Here is a 22,201-nt window from a genome sequence, read left to right as displayed (position 1 = left end):
AACCCAACCTCACGCTGCGGTGGCCAATCCAGTGATCAGACCGGTCAAACTGCTCCACAGTCAGCCTGAAATATCACTGAAACCAGGTGCTATCCAGGCGGAGCTTGTGGACCAAACTATGATACTCACCCAGTTTTGTCCTTGCTTGGTTTATTTCATGTACCCAGCTTCAGCATCTATGTCTGGCTTGCAGTCTATGCTGAAAAATAGCGATACCAAGAAGCTTCCTTTGGTTTGTGTTCATTTGTTTAAGAGAGAGAGATTTAGACAGCGGTGGGCGAGCGTGAATGAGGAGAGGGAGCGCCAGTACAGAGAAATAAAACGTTATTAGGGGTTCAAGCCCAAGTAGGCATCGTGCTGCCCAGTACCAGCAGCGCTGGGAACCCTATTGAAATCGCTCAGATTTTAAAACATTAATTTTTCTCCTGGTAAAAGTGGTACTGCAGCCTACACCGTAAGAGCTATGTGAGGGAAATTCACAAGGGAACTAAAGACTGGTGCACGTACATCAGACACCAAAAATGTCACATGTCCACCAGCAGGTGGCACTATAATCAAGCTAAACACGTTTTGGCCAGTAACTCCCACATAGTACATTGCACATTTGAAAACCTTACATGCACGCATTCCCAAAAATGAGCTGCATCTCGTGCTATAGGCCAATCCGAAGGCCATGAGTCCGATCTACACAAAATTTTGCACGTGGAATCTATGGACCCTCATGATCAAAAGTTATTAAAAGAAGAAAAACTTCCTGTAGGTGGCAGTAATACAGGAAGTGATGTCATATCTCCACAAAGGTTTGTCCGATTAACACGAAACTTGGGCCAGTACTTTCACACACCACTCTAAGGCTCTGTGCAAAATTTGGCTCCAATCGGCCACTATGTGGCGCTACAAATGCGAAAAGTGTATCTCATAATTTGCACCATGGATCCTTACGAAATTCGGTTTGCACAATCTAGGGTCGTGACTCAGTTGTTGCATAAAATTTGGTCATGATTGATTAAAGTGGGCGTGGCTTAGTACAAGAAATAGACACTTTTTTTCAGCATATCCACTGATGTGTGACAAAAGTTTGCATCACTGCAACCTATGGTCAATTCAGAAGTCCGTCACTCTATTTTTCAAAATATAGGTCCACATAGGTCTGTCCGATTAACGAAAAACTTGGCTCAGTATTTTCTCCTGCCACCCCTTAAAATAATTAAATATGCAAACCTACTTTTTCGAACTCCTACTAGGCCGTGAGTCCGATCTGCACGAAACTGTGCACCTAGAATCTATGTACGCTCATGATCAAAAGTTATTAAAAGAATTGATACTCCAAAAAATGCACAAGTTATAAAGCAGAAACTTCCTTTGGGTTGCAGTCAAAACGGGAAGTGTCAGTCTGATTAACATGATACTTGGGCCGGTAGTTTTCTGTCGTACACAAGGCTCTGTGCAAAATGTGGCAGCAATTGGCCACTAGGTGGTGCTTTTGTTGTATATTCATAAAATATGCTAAAATAATTTTCCCACGCAGTCTTTAAATTGAATGTTTTCCAATCTCTGTGCTGGTCTCCCCCTGCGACTTGCCTCACTCGTGGGATTGCAGGTCTGACTTGCACCGGAGGCTTGGACCCCATTAATACCTGGTCTAGTTTTCTGATTGTTTCACAGCAGTTAAGTTCTAAAGTGTGCAGAGTTGATGCAAAACTAAACGTACATTGACTAATTGATTACTCAACTAATTGTTTCAGCTCGGAAGTCCAGGAACTATTGCAAGAACTATAAAGTTCCTTTCAGCGCATTGCTTTCTGCATTTCCCACCATGTCTAAAGTAAGGTTGCAACGGTATGAGATTTCCACGGTGCGATAACTGTCTTAGAAAATATCACGGTATATGGTATTATACAATTATTATTATCAGTTACAATGACCCTTAAAGTAATGAACACGGAAGGGTTTTTTTGGTATTGTATTATAAATTCACAAAATATTATGTCCTGACAAATTTTCATACCATGGTATAAGGTGAAACCAATATACTGCTGCAACCCTAGTCTAAAGCCCAGTGAATATTAGGCAATCACTAGTACAATCAGTACACCTTGTTTGCTGTTGCAGGTTTTTAAAAATGGTGGTTGTTAAATTCTGTACCCTGACGTTCAGTGCAATGAACTCCACCCTAAAAGTTCTTGCACTGTTGGAAATTACAACCCCTTGAGCAGGGACCTTCCAGCCCCAGGGACCCAGGGGCTGGAAGCACATCTACTCTTTCTCCCTCATTGAGAAATTCCGGATCTATGAATGGCCACCACCGCTGCTCGTTAGACTGACTGGTGCCCGTGAGCGCATGGATGTGGGTGAGAGCAGTGCGCGTCAAGATGGAGAGATGAAGAAACATCAGAGAGATTCAGCCATACGTGTTTGAACTAGGGCAGAAACGATTCCTCCAGTAACTCAATTACTAAAAATTATCAATGCAAATTATTGCATAGAAGCTTCTTTAATCCATATAATTACATACAGTGCACTGTGTTGGGGATTTACAAAGGGGCACCAAATGGTATAGGTGCGATCAATTAATTATAGCTATCAGAATTAGCAAAGATAAGGGGGCACCACTCTTTTTATCGAAGTGAAATGATAGCCAATCGATTGGTTGAGTGTCATATAATATACTGAACTATTAATTTGGAACTCAGAGAAATAATTCAATTAATAATTATAACCAGAATTACCATCAAGCTAGTAGGTTGAAGGATTTGGAGTTCAACATAGAAGAGGTTGACAAATTAGTCACTCTTGTGCAACATTAAAGACACCGGCATAATTATACACAAGCATTTATTCAAAGATAATAAAAGCAAAAACACACAATATAAAGTCTAACTCTAAATGCACTAAACTACAGAACAAAGGGTTTAGTGTGTGTGATCCAAAATGGCTGCTTGAATCCAAAATGGCGTCAAACAAAAGAAATCAACTCAAAATGGCAGCTGAGCAGCAGCCGCGTGGTTGAACAAAGAAAGAAAATTCAAAATGGCGGCTGTGTCACGTTTGAAAAGAGTGTGGCTCTGTTAAAGAGGCCAAATTGAAGTGTACAAGTGAACTGTATAGGATCAATGGTGCCAGTTTAGAAAGAGGATAGTTAGTTGCATGCAAAGCCCTGTGTCTGTGTGAACATCACTAACATCAACTTAGCATGTGGCTGCCAGATTAACCTAATAGTGAAAACACATCACAACAATAAAACTCAACCAAATCAATACATATACCTTCACAAAAGTAACACAGTCCTGTGCATAGCCAAGTACACTGTTAAGCTATGTAATGCCTTAATTATAGGTTCAGTGGTTATGTTACCAGTCCGTAAAGGAAGACCAGTTGCTTTGAAGTTGCTGTTATTATCTGGCAGTTCCGTTGGATGAGCCAGGCAGGGAAGAATGTTGGTTCCTATTGAAGCAAAGTCCTTACTGTGCAGTCCGTCTGTGCAGATGGAGGAACCGGTCGCTCTCTGTTGTTCTCCTTACAGTTAGCTCGGCGCTAACTTCCTTAGGTTCTTCTTGAAGTTAGCCGTTTGTGCTAACTACTGTTGCAGAAATCTTACGCAGGTCCCTGCATCACTGCTGTAAGAGAGAGTTTTCAGTTCTGCTGTGTGTCTGCTCCAAGCAGGCAGCACAGGGAGACAGCAGCAACAGTCTGCTGCGTGTGAAGGGTTCCAGGAGAAAGAGAGAGAACAGTGACCGCTGACCCCCTTTATTGACCTGGTGACATGGGTCACAGGTCAGACTGACTAGTGGTAGCTGGGAACTGGGTTAATGGGTGGTGTTCACACCTCCGGGGATTCTGGGATACTGAGTTCCATGGCTCTCCTTTTGTTTACAGAACAAAAGAGCATGCGGTCTCTTAATAGAGTTCAGATAAAGTCGCACAAATGAATTAATTAATCTGTGGAGTCCCAACAATAGTTTCGCACGGATGATTATTACTGTCGCACAACGCTCTTATGCTGTGTGTGATCAGAGATGTTCAGAGCATCTTTGGTTGGATTTGACAGCGCGGATTACAAAGAGGAGGAAGAGAGAGATAATAGCTAGGGACGCAGAGAAGAGACAGAAAGTGTCCACGGAAACTCTGTACAGTGTCTGTTGTAAAACTGAACTAGCCTACTATAATAGCACAACGTCTCTGCTTCAGCATCTCAGCAGAAAGGATAACGTTACAGTCTATGCATCCAGTCCACAGAGCGACACATGGTATATAAAGGCGAGTAAAGAATGTACATTAGTTATGGCTATATGTAATGCTTACGTAAATCATTATGGTGGCTAGTTATGATGTCCCTGTAGCTAGGTTTTGTTCAAGAAAATAACCACAGAAAATAACATGCTGCGGCCAATTTGTGAAAGCCTGAGCTTCATTCATGTTATTATTATGATAGCCACAGTTACTGTTCACTCGTTTTTTGCCTGCTACAAATACCACAAAGAAGATAGTAAAGACTTACATTATGCCTGAGCTGTAGTTAGGTTGAAACATAAGTATATAGACCTTTTTTTCTTTTTTCTTTTTTTATAAAGCAGAAGGTGTTTGTTTTTGCATTTCAGAACATGTTTTTAAAACCCAGAATGTAATATGGCACTTAAATACACTAAATGGGTTTAGTTTTGATAGATAATATTGTATGCAATTTAAGCAATAACAATGTAAATGTTTCTAAAAATGAAACCAAGTAGTTCATTTTAAGAGACCTGTCTTATTTTCTCTTTTCCATATTTACTATTGCTCTTTAATTAAGCAAAAGTATTTCTTATCAGATTACTCGATTAATAGATGGAATAATCAGTAGAATACTCGATTACTAAAATAATCGATAGCTGCAGCCCTAGTTTGAACCTGTCAAACCCAGATGAGGAGTCTATTGTGCACCAAAATCATACCAGAATGGTAAGGTTGCATCTTTTATTTGTTTATTTATTCTGTTTAAATCACCTATAACAGAGCTGATAGTTCCAGATTCAGATGCCCCAGTATTTCCCCAATCATTACATTATAAATATATAAATATTATTTAAAAAAACTTGACATTTAAGGTTGAAATAATGTCTCTTAATCAAGTATTGCGTTTCTAAATGTTGAGCTATTATGTCCGCGTTAAAAGAAAAAAGATCGATTGTTAGAAAGATTAGACATAGATTGTTAGATTGATGACTGCTCTCACATTCAGTCAGTCAGGTGAGCCCGGGAACCTGTATACCTGTGGCAGATTTTCAGTCAACTCACAAAACCTCTGTGATACATGTAAGTTAGAGTAATATGTTGTAGAATTTGTGTTATTCACGCTTTAATACCGGGTGGTTATGTATCAACATTTATACGCACTATTTGTGAACTTCCTTTGTCTTACGTTTGCCTATGTGCTATTTTTAGAGTTTTTAAGAGTTCATCAAGCTAGCAGCACAACAGATTAAAGCAGCCAAATCTGTAAAGTTTCCCCAAGCCTTCCGATCCACAGACCCCAACTCGCTCCACTTCACGGAGCAATTAACACTGGTGGAAAACCGACTACATCCCAGCCACATACATTGAAAACATACAGGTGAACACCACTTTCTGACCTGGGCGGGGTTTTTTCTCTTTTTAGCTACCTAGCTAATGTCAATCTGCTTCTCATAAAAACAAAACTCACATGCAGCGTTTTTCTCTCACCGCACAAGTGCTTCACTTCAGAAAAACGCTAGGCTATATGGACACAAGCCCTAAAAAGGCATATATTAAAAGATCATTCTTGGATGTTTTGAATCGATTTTGAATCGGAAAATCTTTTTTTTTTTTTTTTTTTTAACCCAACCCTAATTACGTAATGTTAGTAGATAATTGAAGGGAGCTCCAGAATCCAGTTTACAACCAAAAACTGCACACTCTACCATGTTTGCTGTGAAAACTTTCAGTATGCTAGTGCAAACTCTCTCTCTGTACTGACAAGTACGCTCTGCGCTGCAGGTGTCAAGTTTTAGCTTGTCCGGAGTACGTTTGAATCTAAGATTTTAGGGAAGTGCACAGCCATCTCTTCCTTCAGTAGAGGAATGTGAAAACACCGGTTTAGTCAAGGTCTGACATTTTAGGGGACATAAACATAAGAAAAACACATTTTTGAGTGGAGGGGTATTTTAAATAAGGTTGAGTTATGTTGTCAGTAAATCAAATCGTGAACACACTTAAAAAGGAAAATGTAAGTGAAAAGGAAATGGTTTCTTACATTAAAGTGGGTGTGGCCACTGACCTCAATTGTTGGAGCATCCATGAACACATCAACAAGGAGAGTTTTCAGAACTCTCTTTTCGCAACAGAATGGTAACATAACTCCAGGAAACTTAAAAGGTGACTAAATGTTCACCATGATGAATCATCTATTGATTGATTTTAAAACACTGTCTGCTAGGGGATTAACTTAACTTGCTTTAGAAATGTTTTGGGCGAAAATTAACTTTTATGCAAATCCTAACCTTTTTGTCATTATAATATGACTGGAACTAAATCCATAATCCACTTACATTCATTTACTTAATTAATTAATTCATTCATTCAGTGAATAAAATTATTAATATTGATTGATAGATATACCGTAAAGGAGTCAAATTGAAGATAGGTAGGTTATAACAACGTTTCCCAAACCTCTCCTGAAGTACCCCTTGTCCTGCATGTTTAAGATCTCTCCCTGCTTTAGCACAGCTGATTTACAGTAAATGATCAACTCGTTATGAACCCCTGAAGCGGCTTGATAACAAGCTGATCATTTAAATCGCTTTTCCAAGATGGTGCCGCAGATGTCAGCCTTGGTACTGTGCTCTCTGGTACCTTTTGTGTTATTGTTTGTTTGTTTAGTTTTCTGTTCTCCCTCTCTGGTCACATTCACCAGGGAGGAACTTTACCGGTTTTCATCGAACTGGAAGGTTTTACCGCGTTATTAGTCGGAGGAGCAGCAGCTCTCTACAGGATTTGCCGGAGACACCAACGTGGGACATGAGCCGGAACACTCGTTAAACTGCACAGCGTGTATATCGAACTGTGCTCCCATCGATATATCTGGCGAATGTCTGCTCTCTGGCCAACAAGATGGACGAACTGCTGCTCCTCAACAGAGCAAACTCAGACTTTTACAGATCTGCTGCCCTGTGCTTCGCTGAAACCTGGCTTGATGAGCACATCCTGGACACTTCACTACATCTGCCGGGATTCCAACACATGCAAGGATCCTGTTTGTGGACTTCAACACCATCATCCTAGACATCCTTCACACCAAACTCACCCAGCTCACTGTCCCAGCCCCCACCTGTCAGTGGATCATAAACTTCCTGACAGACCGGAGGCAGCAGATGAGGCTGGGGAACATCACATCTAGCACCAGGGCATTCAGCACTGACGCCCCCCAGGGGTGTGTGCTGTCCCCACTGTTCTTCTCTCTCTACACCAAAGACTGCACCTCAGGCGACCCCACTGTCAAACTCCTGAAGTTTATAGACGACACAACAGTCATCGGCCTCTTCCAGGACGGTGACAAGTCTGCATACAGACGGGAGGTTGAACAGCTGGCCCTCTGGTGTGGTTAGAACAACCTGGAGCTGAACACTCAAAACTATGGAGATGACAGTGGACTTCAGGAGAAGCCCCCCAACACTACCCTCATCATCATATCCAACAACACAGTGTATGCTGTGGAAGCCTTCAGGTTTCTGGGATCCACAATCTACCAGGACCTAGTGGGCGTCCAACATCGAGCCCATCATCAAAAAAGCCCGGCAGAGGATGTACTTCCTGCGCTAGCTCAGGAAGTTCAACCTTCCTCAGGAACTGCTGATCCAGTTCCGGTCTGCAATAATCCAGTCTGTTCTCTGTTCATCCATCACTGTCTGGTTTGGATTGGCCACCAAATAGGACAGGTGCAGACTACAATGGACAATCAGGACTGCAGAAAAGATCATCGGTGCTGACCTGCCCTCCATTCAGGTCTAATTACACGTCCAGAGTCAGGAATCGAGCAGGAAACATCACTGCAGATCCATCACACCCTGGACACAACCTTTTCCAACTTCTCTGATGAACACTGGATTTACAATGGTTAAAGGGGCACCAGATTGTGTAGGTGCAATCAATTAATTATGGCTATCAGAATTATCAAAGATAATCATAAGTAATAACTTTAATAAATAAAGGGGCACCACCCTTAAACAATGGAAAATTATAGCTAATTAATTGATTCAGTCTCATAAAATACACTAAACTATCAATTTGGAACTCCAATTAATAATTAAATTAATAACTATAACCAAAATTACCATTAATAACTAGTAGGTTGAAGGATTTGGAGTTCTACATAGAAGAGATTGGCAAATTTGTCATTCTTGTGCAACATTCAAGAAACCAGCATAATTATACACAAGCATTTATTAAAAGATGATGATGATAATGATAATAATAATTAATAATAAAGAAAAAACACACAATATGAAGTCTAACTCTAAATGCACTAAACTACAGAACAAAGGGTGTGTGTGATCCAAAATGGCTGCTTGGATCCAAGCTGCAGCTTGCAGCTGCTCTCCCTGACTTATGCTTTCCATGTATGTGCGTGAAAGGGTAGGGAGGTCCCAGAACAGAGCCATACTGCCAAATCTAACTTACTGCAGCTCAAATAAAAGTTTAGTCTTTGACTAAAGTGGTCCTAACTGAAAGAGCGTTAGATAGCATGCATTTGTGTGAAGTATAACGTTAAGTAACATCAGCTTAGCATGTTACTTACTTAGCATGTGTACCAAATTACCTAACAGATGAAGCACATCATAACAATAAAACTCAATGAACCAAATCAATACATATACATTCACAAAAGTAACAGTCCTGTGCTTAGGCAAGTACACTGTTAAGCTATGTGAAGCTATGTAGGCCTACTCTCCTTGTTAGCCTGTGGTCTGTCTGTTGTAGACAGGCCAAGCTGGAAAGAACTGTGGTTCCAGGAGAAGCCCTTGCTGTGCAGTATTCCAATCGGAGGAAGCTGGTCGCGCCGTTCTTTGTTCTCCTTACAGTTCGCACCAAGCTAAAGTCTTAAAGTCATCTGGCAGACTTTGTGCAGTAGCTGTTGGCGCTAAGCTTTGTTGCAGAAATCTTATGCAGGCCCTTGTGGTGCTGCTTTAGATAAGAGAGAGTTCGGTTCTGCTGTGTGTCTGCTGGCTAGCAGGCCACACTGAGAGGGAGACAACAGCAGCTGCCTGCTGCTTTAGAAGAATTCGTGGAGAAGAGAGAGAGAGAGAGAGAGAGAGAGAGAGAACAATGGCCGCTGATCGTTTTTATTGACCTGGTGATCATAAATCACACGTCAGACTGACCAATGGTAGCTGGAAGCTTGGTCCATGGAGGATGTTCACACCTACAGTAGGTGTGAAGTCTGGAGGATTGTGGAAAACTGAGTTCTATGGCTTTACGTTGCTTACAGAACAAAAGAGCACGTGGTCTCATAATAGAAAGTTCATTTATAGTCCAACAAATGAATTAATTTATCTGTGGTGTGCCAGTGGTCCCAACAACACTTAACACCAATCACATGGTGTCAGGAAGAATTCCTGTGCAATAATCCTGTCACACTAACATCCACTGTACATGTTTGTCATTGTTTATGTAAATATTGTCACTTTGGAAAAGTGTGCATACGTGGAAAAGTGCACATGCGCCAACGTACATGCTGCCTGTTGCCGTAGCTCCGTCTCGTCGTCTATACTTTTAGCTTTCCTTTTTCTTCCAAACTTGGGTAACTTGTGTGTAAGTATAATTTAAACTACGCTCTTTACGAAAATGAGAGTAGAAAGTGTTTTAGTACTTTTTTTCGCGTGGAACTTCTTCTCCTGCTACTTAGTCAGGGCACCGCTGCAGATCAGCTGTTTGGCCGCATTGTTTACACCAGGGAACAGCTAATCGCGCTGAAGCCGAGCGGCATGGCGCCCAGGACAACTGATGTCCCCACTACGATCTGGAGGAGGACACACTGAGGATGCAGAGGTGGAACGAAGCGGCGAGGGAAGAGAGAGCGGTGTAGACAAAAGAGACTTAAGAACAAGAGATTTAAGCCGCGTCTGCTTTCTCTCGTAATGGGCAACATGAGATCGCTGGCGAATAAAATGGACGAGCTAATGGCGTTAGCCCGGAGTCAGACGGAGTTCCGTGAGTGTAGTTTGATGTGTTTCTCAGAGACATGGCTACACCAGAATATCCCAGATCATAACGTTTCCATCAACGGCTTTCAGACTGTTTGGGCCGACAGGGATCACACCATAAGCGGTAAGCGGAAAGGCGGTGGGCTTGCTGTTCTGGTTGATAACAGATGGTGTAACCCTGGTCACATTACTATCAAGCAGAGTATCTGTAGCCCGACATTGAACTGTTAGCTGTAGGACTTACATCCCCCCCTCTGCTAACCCAGCATCGGCGTGCAACACCATTCACACCGCCATAGCACAACTACAGACTCAACACCCGAGTGCACTCGTATTAATCTCGGGTGACTTCAACCCCATGTAGGTCAGACCACAACCTGGTTCACCTCAAACCCTGCTATGTGCCTCTGGTTAAAAGGCAGCCTGCGACCACAAGGACAGTGAGGAGATGGTTGGAGGAGGCCTATGAGACACTGCAGGAATGTTTTGAAGTGACAAGCTGGGATGCACTCTCTGAGCCTCATGGAGAGGACATTGATCAGCTCACTGAGTGCATTACTGACTACATTAACTTTTGTGTGGACTGCAATGTCCCAACTAAGATGGTCCATTGTTACCCAAATAACAAACCGTGGGTAACAAAGGACATCAAAGACATCCTGAATGCCAAGAGGAGGGCCTTTACTGATGGTAACAGGGAGGAGGTGAGGGCAATCCAGGCTGACCTGAAGGTGAAAATCAGGGAGGCAGAGGAGAAGTACAGGAGGAAGCTAATGGTCCTCTTCACACTAATGACTTCCCCCCTCCCCCACCTGTAACCTCTGCTGTGTGCCTGACTACTGACCAGGTGAGAGGACAGCTGATCAAACTCCACTCAAACAAGGCTGCAGGCCCCGATGGAGTTAGCTCCAGGGTGCTAAAAGCCTGTGCCCCCCAGCTATGTGGAGTCCATGTCTTCAACATGAGCCTGAGTCTTCAGAGGATCCCTGTTCTGTGGAAGACATCTTGCCTCGTCCCAGTGGCTCCAAGGACTACAGACACTGAACTCCCACATGAAGAAGACCCTGGAGAGACTGGTTCTGGAACAGCTGCGGCCTATGGTCAGACCCCTCCTTGACCCCCTCCAGCCCCGGATGGGAGTTGAGAACACCATCATCTTCCTGCTGAATCGCATCCACACCCACCTGGACAAGCCGGCAAGCATGGTGAGGAGCATGTTTTTTTTACTTCTCCAGTGCTTTCAGCACCATCCGGCCAGCCTTGGCAGACTACAGCATGTGCGCCTCCAGCACTGTGTGTCTGACAGCGTGGTCAGCAACACTGGGGCCCCTCAGGGGACTGTCCTCTCTCCCTTCCTCTTCACCATCTATACCACGGACTTCAGCTACCACAGAGAGTCCTGCCACCTTCAGAAGTTTTCTGATGACTCTGCTGTGGTGGCATGTATCAGCGGTGGTGATGAGTCTGAGTACAGGGCTATGGTGGGTAACTTTGTCTCATTGTGTGAGCAGAACCATCTGCAGCTCAATGCGACAAAGTCTAAGGAGCTGGTTGTGGATCTACGGAGGGCCAAGGCACCAGTGACCCCGGTTTCCATCCAGGGGGTCAGTGTCGACATTGTTGAGGATTACAAGTACCTGGGAGTACACATGGACAATAAACTGGACTGGGCTAAGAACACTCAAGCCGTTTACAGGAAGGGCCAGAGCCGCCTCTATTTTCTGAGGAGGCTGAGGTCCTTCAACATCTGCTGGACAATGCTGAGGATGTCTTATGAGTCTGTGGTGGCCAGTGCTATCATGTATGCTGTTGTATGTTGAGGGTAGCGGACGCTAACAGACTCAACAAACTAATCCGTAAGGCCAGTGACATTGTGGGGGTGGAGCTGGACTCTGTCGGTGGTGTCAGAGAGGAGGATGCTGGCCAAACTACATGCCATCTTGGACAGTGTCTCCCACCCACTCCATGACGTGCTGGTCAAACAAAGGAGTTACTTCAGCGGAAGACTCATCCCTCCAAAAGGCACCACAGAGCGCCACAGGATGTCATTCCTACCTGTGGACATCAAACTCTTCAACTCCTCCCTCTAAGTGTAGTCTGTATGACCCTAAGTCATTAAACTGGACATTGATCATTACATCTTTGCAATACATGACATAATTGTTCAATATCCTGTTTTAATACTCCTGTGCAATATACCCTTTTCAGTTTAAAATAACCTATTTATTGATATTTATTCATACCTCTATTACTGCTGTGCAATATCCTCCGTCTCATTATAAATATGCTACACTTAACTTGGCAGTTCATGCACTATTACTTTATACCATATTATTATCATCAACCGGTAAACCCACTTTGTACTTAACACTTATTTTATTTTATACTTATACCCACTTGGTACTTAATTTATTTTCCGACCTGTATTATAGTGTATTATATATTTTTTTGCTTAGTACTTCTATTCCTGTGTGCACTGATGTGATAGTGAGCTGCTGTAGCAAAGGAGTTTCCCCTCGGGGATCAATAAAGTATTTCTGATTCTGATTTTTAAATCTACGCGTACTTGTATATACTTGTCATTTCCACCTACCTCATGTACTGTATATAAAGCAACCTGTTACATTATCATATTTATTTCAGCACCATTTGCACTCAGCACCATTGCACTAATTGTCTTACTGTTTACAAATGTTAGTGTTGTTGTTTTTTTTTGTACTTTTTAAAAACATATCTATATCTTGCACATAGTAGCTTAAGCTAATGTTTGTTTACCTTGTTGAGGTTGTTGTCCTTGTTTTTAGATGTATTGATGACTATTTCTGCGTATGTACATTGAGAGGTTCTGTCTGCCTCTTAAAAGGAAGTTTTTTTCTTGCCACTGTTGCCCAGTGCTGGCTCATGGTGGGATTTTTTGGGTCTCTGTAAATAATATTATAAAGAGAACGGTCTAGACCTGCTCTATAGGAAAAGTGCAATGAGCAAAGAAAAACCAGAGTCAAATTCTTTGTATGTGTACACATACCTGGCCAATAAAACTGTTTCATGTTTGGAGCAGAGCGAGATCTAAAACATGCAGGACAAGGGGTACTGCAGGAGACGTTTGGGGAAGCTCTGGGTTATACCATGCATTTAAAAAGTAGGCTGACTAAAACCTCGAAAGATTTTTGTGTTTTCTTTTATGACTGCACGGTTCTGGATTATATTTAGAATTGAGATTGCAATTTCTCTCACAATTCTTAGGGAAAACTGTTTTAAAAAAACAAAAAAAATTACGTCCGTAATCTCCTTGTCAGATATAGTGATACACAGTTTAAGGCTCTTGTTACTGGTGTATGTATGGTCCAACAGCAGGGATTCTGTAGTAGTTTTCTTGGCCTTCATGGCTTTATCATGTTGAATTTTATTTTTTCTAGATTTTGTTCTTCCTCTTACGTTTTCTTTTGTCATGTTACTCTTCCATCTCTCTCACACACATTAGATTTGTTTTTGTTTTTGCTTACGCACAGTTCTTCATGTGGTGTAATTCATTATTCAGTCATTTGATGCTGCAACTTGGGAGAAATCCGGAGCACTTTGTTTGCTAATGCAAATATGGGAACATCATTGTCATATAAGACTGAGAATCCTGAAAGGAATGAGTCAAAATCACAATTTTTATGATTAATCATGCAGCCCCAGTTTGCTCTTACTTTGATGGTTAATAGAATCCTATAGTAATTGAAATCAGCTATTGGCTCACCATTGTTGCTAGGTGATGTGGCCACCTGTTGTATTTACTGAATAAAATACCTTTGTTTAATACTGTAAATTCTCAAATGGTGGCAGAGAGAAAAACTCAACAACAATGTCTCTTTCCAGAAATCATGACCTGGTTACTCAAGATAATTTAGTTTTTTGTAAGCAGTTTCATGTAGGAACTACCGATAGTTCCTACATGCTACTGCTGAGTGCCATATAGTCCCATTATATTAAAAAAAAAAAAAAAGGCAGACATCTCTACTGCCGATATCTCCAAAACTTTACAACTCACACCAAACCAATCTAGAGGGATAAATAGCACTATACTACTCTTTATCACTAGAAGAAAAAAAAATTGTGTGATCTATGAGATAACACTGTAATGCTCACACAGCCAACAGTGGTAAAATGGCAGTAAAACAGATTAGCTCGCTAGCTGTAGAGCTAGCTCCTGTGACCTCCTGTGACACCTTGCAGGTCATATTGGTTGGTCGAGAGTCTTCCCTGTCCCTGGTGCCTTTTTCCTCATCACCTCTGTACATGCTCAAGTCATGAAATATGGAGAGCGCTGATTGGTCCGGGTCCAATGTGTGGTCTGCCGTGCCTCGCGGCCCAGTCAAGGCAAGAATTTTTGATGTACTATGACATGGTGACCATTACGAAAGGCAAAAATATGGTATAATCTGACCCTGGCATTAGTGAGAATCTTTTGGACATTAACAGTGCCCTGTTACACTATCCCAGGGAGACCAAGTCAGGGGAAAATTCAATCTGTTGGCTTCCAACTCTGGTTGTTGTTCATTTTCTTAAAAATATAATTTTCTTAACATTGATTATTGTGTTTCCCTGCAGATCTGGAATATCAAACAGATGATAAAGTTGACACAAGAACACTTAGAGGCTCTTCTGGACAAGTTTGGAGGAGAACATAATCCTCCTTCCATATATCTAGAGGTAAGACAGGTTTGGCTTTAATAAATATAGTTGCAGAAAAATAAATCTTGTGAATGTCACTTCAGGTATTGAAGCTGTTGAGTCAGCGCTCTCTGGTGTGTTGTCTCTGTCAGGCCTATGAGGAGTACACCAGTAAACTGGATGCCCTGCAGCAGAGGGAGCAGCAGCTGCTGGAGGCCATGGGCAACGGTACAGACTTCTCCTGCTCTTCTACTCCTATGCCAGCCCTTCTGGAGGTCAAGATGGGAGGTTGTGGGGTTGGAGGTGGGGCTCAGGCCTTTCCCTCAGTCCCCAACACCTTGGCTGTCCTGCAGACCCCCACCGATGCTGGCCGAGCCAACCCTCGCTCCCCCCAGAAGCCCATTGTCAGGGTCTTCCTGCCTAACAAACAGAGAACAGTGGTATGTCTGACATCCTCTCTGAGGATACATGTGTAGTGGACATGATTTTAAGATTTCGGATTTTGATTGTCAAAGATTATAAGAAAACAAAACCACATTTATTTTAATTTGCATTGTATTAGTAAACTATTGCTCCTTATGACGAATGACTGCGAAGTTTCCTTGGAAATTAACAGGCTACAGAAATATGCGCGTTGGGGTGCAGTGACATCAATTATGTTTGGAGGGGCTTATTTGATTTTAAGATCCACTACAGCAGTTCTTTAAGAAACTGCTGTTTACAACATAAACAACATTTACTTTGTGAGCACAGAAAAAACTACAGCTCCCATGAAAAACTACAAGCACAGCAGTGCGGATTCTTACGTCAGCATAACTTTGTTTCGTCCACATTCAGATAAATTCACCAACTTTCTAGTTTCTAGTCTGAAAACTTCTACAGTGTTCTGTCTTCTCCATCCTGCTGTTATTACAGAAATGTGAACTAACCTCTGACACCTGAATGTCCTGACATGTCTTAACTAACCAGACACTCGACTGTCCTGCTGTTATTACAGACATGTCTAAGCAAACTGCGACCCCTCAACTCACTCATGGACTCGCCTTTTTTATGGGAAATGGTGATTGTTACAGGCCGCTGAACAACCTAAATATTGAATAAACAATGACATTAGATTGTTTTTCAAAAAACTACAGTCCTTATCTAGACATATGATGTGAGCCACACAGGCTCTGTGTCAAGGCTGTATGTTAGTGGTTACAAATGAACTGAATGATGTTTTCTCACTTCTGGAACAGAACCTGGAAGTTTGGGTTTCACTTCGGCTCTCTACCATTAACTCCTTCAGCTTGGTTTTACCAGCTGGGTGAGACCAATGTCTTTTAACCTTTATTTGCACTAAATAAGCACATCGACAAACTGAAAACATGTATTGCTATACATGTCCAAAATGCCTAGTTTGGAGTAACAACAAGTGATGACCCAAAGGCTTATACTGTATGTATAAGACTATAGCCTGACTGATACTGGCTTTTTGAGGCTAATACTGTTATAAATTTGTTATAGATGAGTTTAAAAATCAGATAACAATTTGTCCGCTGATATTTAGGCCTGTCACAATAACAACTTTTGTTGGACAATATAGTGTCCCAGCAATAATTGCGATAAACGATATTATTGTTATTTTAAGGTCATTTGCATGGTATTCCATCACATTAATTTAAAATAAAGTATAGGGGTTGTGTCAGTTGCAGCAAGGGAGAGAGAGCGAGAGAGAAATATTTAGCCAAATAATCACAAACTCACTACAGGGACATTGTATATTTGAAGTAAAAAAGTTTTTTAAAAATGTACAAAGGGAGGGAGAAGATCGAACAAGCAATTTAAATATTTACAAGCTATAGGAACACCTTAAGCCAGAGATCCGGAGAGAGAGAGTGAGAGAGAAGCTCAAACCTGCCTGCCCCACACGCCACCCCTACTGATTGTCTGCACACGGCGCAAGAGGAGAGGGAGAGACGAGGCTCCAGCGCTGTTGGCAGAAGAGCCAAGGACTGAGATTACTCTGAGCAGCATGCATGGGAATGAGTTACAATATAATATATGAATGTATTTCTCGCCTTTTCCCTGATGGTCTAAATAGGTTGTTAAATTTGTCGCTAGTCGCTTTTTAGAAATAAAGTTGCTAAGAGGGTCTAAAAAGTCGCTAAATCGAGCAAGAAAGTTGCCAAGTTGGTAACACTGTGTGTGTGTGTGTGTGTGAGAGAGGAGCTGCCTGAGCCCCACCCACGGTGAAACTCCACACAGAGAGCAGACGACGAGAGGATATGGAAATGACAGCAAAATGTGTCTCAACATAGTTGTTCATTCGGCTTAGGTGCTGTGAAGAAACCCTTAAACGCTGTGCCCCCAAGTCTTAAAATGGTAGGGTAAAACCCTGCTGTTTATTCTGGCATCATGTTTGCTAAAATGTTGGTGACATTCTTATGTAAAAAAAACACGCATGGAAACACAGCGGGCAATATCGAGGTCAGCAAAAATGATCCAGGGCATGTCCATATGTTGTACAATAAGTTGATAACGTAAATATCGTGACAGATCTACTGATATTTTTACGAGCATTATTAATCATTATGATTTGAGTGGTACATTTTACAGTTGAAGACTCAATGTTCTCTGTAGGACAAATTATGTAATTTAGACACTGTTTCTGAATGACATGTCTTGACATTTCTGTACTGACATTTACTGTTACTTATTGGCCAACATATATGCGACACTTACATCTGTGATAAGCAAATTTTGGCCAGAGCATTACAGGCAAGACATTTGAAAGCCAGCAGATTATCTTGTTCTTCTTATATCCATGATTTCTTTTTGGGTTCTTGACTGTTATGAAAACCACAGAAGGCAGATGGCACAGAGAGCAGACACGTCTGTCATGCTTTTTTGTAACAAATTTTGTAAAAAATTCAGTTTGGTATGTACCTCGGTTTTGGGGTCATGGTTCGGTACGTTTTCGGTACAGCAGTGAAAGCAAAAACATCTTAGAAAATATTTTTATTTATTTTTGAAAAATGTAAACATTCAAAGTGGCTCATTGGCCGTAATTCTTACTGTAACAGTTAATGCACTCAAATACTGGCATATTGTCAATAAGAAAAAATAAATAAATGACAATAATTAACACAAATGTCAGTAATGCTCCATCTTGAGACTCTGACCTATTGATAATTCCTGAACTGCAGCTGGTGCTCATATATACAGGGCAGGTTAACCGGACTGACTTTGACCATATGCTTAAATTCTGTATTCTCTATAACAGAGTACGGTGGCATATCTGCAGCCATAAACACAGTCCTATAGCATCAGTTATTGCTTTGGCACAGTCCAAATCTGCAGTGAGAGCCTGACCGAATGCTGTCGGGAGAAGGACTTGCCTTCCAGTCTGTTTTTGTCGGAAGAAGTAGTGAACATAAATAGACTATCCCACGACACAGAAGACAGAACAGCGTCTCGAGACCGTGGACATTTGTATCGCGGATTCGGTCTCTGTTTCAGAACCGTTACACCCCTACTTTTTACACTGTGCAATTTTTGGGCAGTCCCAGACGATAGTTGACAGTTATGAGAGAAATGCGGCAAAATCTTTGGTCATCAGTCCAAAACAGTGGTCCTAGATCTCACTATGAAACACGTCCACTGACAGTCAATTAAGAGCTTTGGTGCCCAAAGATAGCCTGCGTCAGAAATTCAGGACCAAATTCTCACAATGTGACTGCTGCTATACCCACGTCTACGAGCTAGCCACTCAGAATATGGTTCTACAACAGAGGTGACAAGTGCAAAGTTAGCACAACCCATAGAGTCACAAATGGCCACATTTATTGAAAATACGCCAGGTTGAAATATACCGGAATTTCCCTTTTTAAGGCCGTTGGGGAGTGAACATATTATTCAGAGTCATTGCTGACCGAGTCCTGGTCGGAGCCGCTGTTAATCACCCCGGTACTGTATCCCTGTCGTCAAACTGGCCTCCATTGGTCTCAGAGGCTGTGTCCTGGACCGTCTATGTTCTCTGGGAGGCTGCTGAGCCCGCTTCCATTGTCCGCTCGCCTGGCTCCGGCTCTGGTGCCCATTCTGCCCCCCAACCAACCTAATTCTTGTCTCATTTGTGGTCTGATAAACAGTCAATTCATCAAATTCAGTACCCCATATTGCTATTTTACAAGCTGCTGTCTGCACATCACTTGACAGTTACTGTAGTTGGCAGATATGCCGGATCCTCCGTTAAATTTCAGCAGCGAGAGCAGCGTTTACTTCACCATGACCACATGGCCCATACAAACAAACAAGTCAAGGGAGATTGATAAGACAGAGAACTGATGAATGTCATTCAGGCTTACATAAAATAATATTGTTACTGTCCATGCTGGCAGTTGTTTGGGAACTAGTAAGGCTGAGCAGGGGTTTCTGGCACAACTTCACCTACTTCCAAGGCGCATGGAGAAGCTTTCTTTTTTCACTTTCGAGATATAGCGTGATATTAATCACATAATTTCCTTTCTGATGCCGACCTATTCTGCTCTACCATGTCAGTTCAGTGAGTGGTGTTGTGCTGTGTTTCAGGTCCCGGCCCGCTGTGGGATGACTGTGAGAGACTCGCTGAAGAAAGCTCTGATGATGCGAGGCCTCATTCCAGAGTGCTGTGCAGTCTACAGGATACAGGACGGGTAAGTACATACTGCACTGCATAGAGAGGACCAGAACACACTGTAGAGGTTTTCTTGCAGTAGGTTGTCTACACACTGGTGTCAAGTATCACTCACTTTATTATTTATATATATTATATATATTATTTATATATTATATTTTAGTAAACACTAAAATAGTTGGAGAATTAAGTAGAATTAAAATGGTGAAATAAGAAATAACCTACTAGAAAAGGGTAGTGTATTAATGTATTCTTAGAAATATTATGTAATATATTCTATAGACAAATTTACCGCCCCCGCAATGTTTGTGGAAGGTGTGTGTGTGTTTGTGGGTGTGTGTGTGTACGTGCCTGCTGGGACACACATGTATGCATACATCTCTTTCTCCTATACTGTATGGTTTAAAGGTCCATGAGTTGAGTGCTGGGATTTCCTACTGTAAGTGAATGCACTTCAGAGTAACTTGTGTGTATGTCAAGCTGAAATAATTAGCTCATCTCAATCAGCTGTGCCCCCCCTGAGATCAAAGGTTGCAGAAGTAGTAGAAATTCAAAATGAGTAGGTTTGAATTGTGAATTAAACCTGAAACAGCTCAAGGTTTGAATGTATTCCATCCATCCATCCATCCATCCATTTTCTACCGCTTGGTCCCGTTAGGGGTCACGGGTGACTGGAGCCTATCCCAGTGACTTTGGGCCTTAGGCAGGGTACACCCTGGACAGTGGCCAACTCGTCGCAGGGCTAACACGGTTTGAATGTATTAACAGTTAAAAAGGAAAGAGATCTCAACTGACAAAAGTAGCTCAACATCAATCCATCAGTCAGAACAAAGGAACAAACTGGAGGTTTAATCAGGCTCTCTTGGTGCTTTGAGGCAGTATAATCATGTCTACTAATTGATGTAGAAATTGTGTATAAAGAGTAAAAAATGTGGGCATGAGCAAGTTTAAGAGAAGATTTTCAGAAATTTCTACAACTCCTCTGCACGCTAGCGATGATGTCACCCACTCCAGCTCACCCAATACACACTCGTAAACTCAGATAAGGACTGTAAAATGCATAAAACTTAAATTGTGATATTGCACAAACTGTAAAAGATATCAAAAAACTGAATACATGTTTAATAGTTGACAGTCTTGTGACCAGTTTAAAGTTTAAATGGAGTCTGTAGCTGAAAGTATGCAGAACTAGTAGCATTTCAAAGTGGAGTAGGTTTGAAGACGATTTGAAGATTGCTCCATTGACTTACATTGTAAAAAATGTTGAAAATGATGTATATAAATGTGGAATAATTTAAGGTTTGTTGAAAAGCTGACGCTAAACTGCTGTTGTTGAATAATACCTATAATTTTTTTTTTTTTTTTTTTTCAGAAAGTATGAATGAAAAGATAAGACTTAAAAAATGCATTAAAAAGACTAGGAAGGAATGTGAATAGTTGGGATAGTGGGAATGATCTAAAAGTGTGTGTGTCAAACTGCACTAAATACCTCATCTGAAACAGCAGTGTGTCCCCAGCCACAGTCAAAGGTTGCCATGGGCAGCAGCACTTTGCTTCATACGTACCAACCATATGCACACACACACACACACACACACACACACATACGTGTGGCACTGTTTGCTATGGTGATTGTGGCACCCTGAGGGAGTGGAGGGGGGAGGGGCAGACAACAACTTAGACAGGTCAGACAGTTAATTTAATGGAGAATCAGGCTCTCAAATTTATATAGCCCAAAGACCCTAACTCCTATCGCTAACTAAAAATACTGTAAGAGAGAGGAGAACCTGCTGCAGAGGCTGTGTGAGATTTGTGTGTGGAGTGTAAAAAATGTGAGAATGAGAGCAGGTTAGAAATGACGCTTTTTCTGCCTCCCTCCTGAAAATTCTGGTCTCCGTTAATATGCAAGTCTATATGACAGTTGGCTGGCACTGCTGTCACTTTGAAGCTGACTGTGTGAGTTTGTTTGACTCCATAGTTACATGTCTGTGACCGGCACAAGTTTTCCTACGTTTTGTATAAATTACGTATGAAGAGTGAAAATTGTGGGAATGAGAGCAAGAAGATATATAATAGATAGATATATATGAGAAAATTTTACAGATCCTCTGCGCTCTGCCAGTTGGGTCCCTCACTGTAGCTCTGAACATTCCGCCCAATACACACCCATTGTAAACTCAGAAAAGGACTGAACATTTCATGAATTTTGAACTGTGATTGTGTGAAAAGTATGAAAGCTATGAAAAAGTTGAATTAATGTGAGAAAAGTCCTAAGGTTTTTGAACGTTTTAAAGTAGCAATGGAGTTTCTACGTGAATGTTAAATAAGGAGAAAGAGGTTGAAGATTAGTGGGTTGAAGGTTGGGTAACATGCATTTTGGCATTGTCATTATAAATCACTTATTAATGCATTATTTTGCATGACCATATTCTACAACTACTAGGACATTAACTAAAAGTGTTCCCTCAATAACCTCCTAATTAGTGCTTATTGTAAATAAGGGTGTTGTTGTACATAAATTACGATCTTAATATGCTTTGCTCACTATGGGCCTTATAAGGTGGTAATACCACATTAATAGTCATTCTCCCTTCATAACACTGATATGGTCTGTTCGTATGTAACAAAACACAAAACTACTAGTGTTAATAGTGTCCAAATAACTCTAAATGAAGTCTTTCTAACTCAGAATATG

The 22,201-nt window shown here is 41.6% G+C and overlaps 1 protein-coding gene across 2 annotated transcripts in view; it reads left to right on the top strand.

The window, feature by feature from the left end:
• The window catches only part of braf (B-Raf proto-oncogene, serine/threonine kinase), a 49,988-nt gene that overhangs the window by 3,624 nt on the left and 24,163 nt on the right, over window positions 1-22,201 (top strand). For both annotated transcript variants that reach the window (XM_044186189.1, XM_044186190.1), the window contains exons 2-4: window positions 14,790-14,891; window positions 15,005-15,292; window positions 19,422-19,525. In XM_044186189.1, coding sequence (XP_044042124.1) covers window positions 14,790-14,891; window positions 15,005-15,292; window positions 19,422-19,525 — 494 coding nt within the window. The remainder of the gene's footprint in view (window positions 1-14,789; window positions 14,892-15,004; window positions 15,293-19,421; window positions 19,526-22,201) is intronic.

Source organism: Siniperca chuatsi, linkage group LG23, assembly GCF_020085105.1.
Source record: "Siniperca chuatsi isolate FFG_IHB_CAS linkage group LG23, ASM2008510v1, whole genome shotgun sequence".
In the NCBI taxonomy this organism is placed as follows: Eukaryota; Metazoa; Chordata; class Actinopteri; order Centrarchiformes; family Sinipercidae; genus Siniperca; species Siniperca chuatsi.
This window is presented reverse-complemented; position numbering and strand designations above follow the sequence as displayed.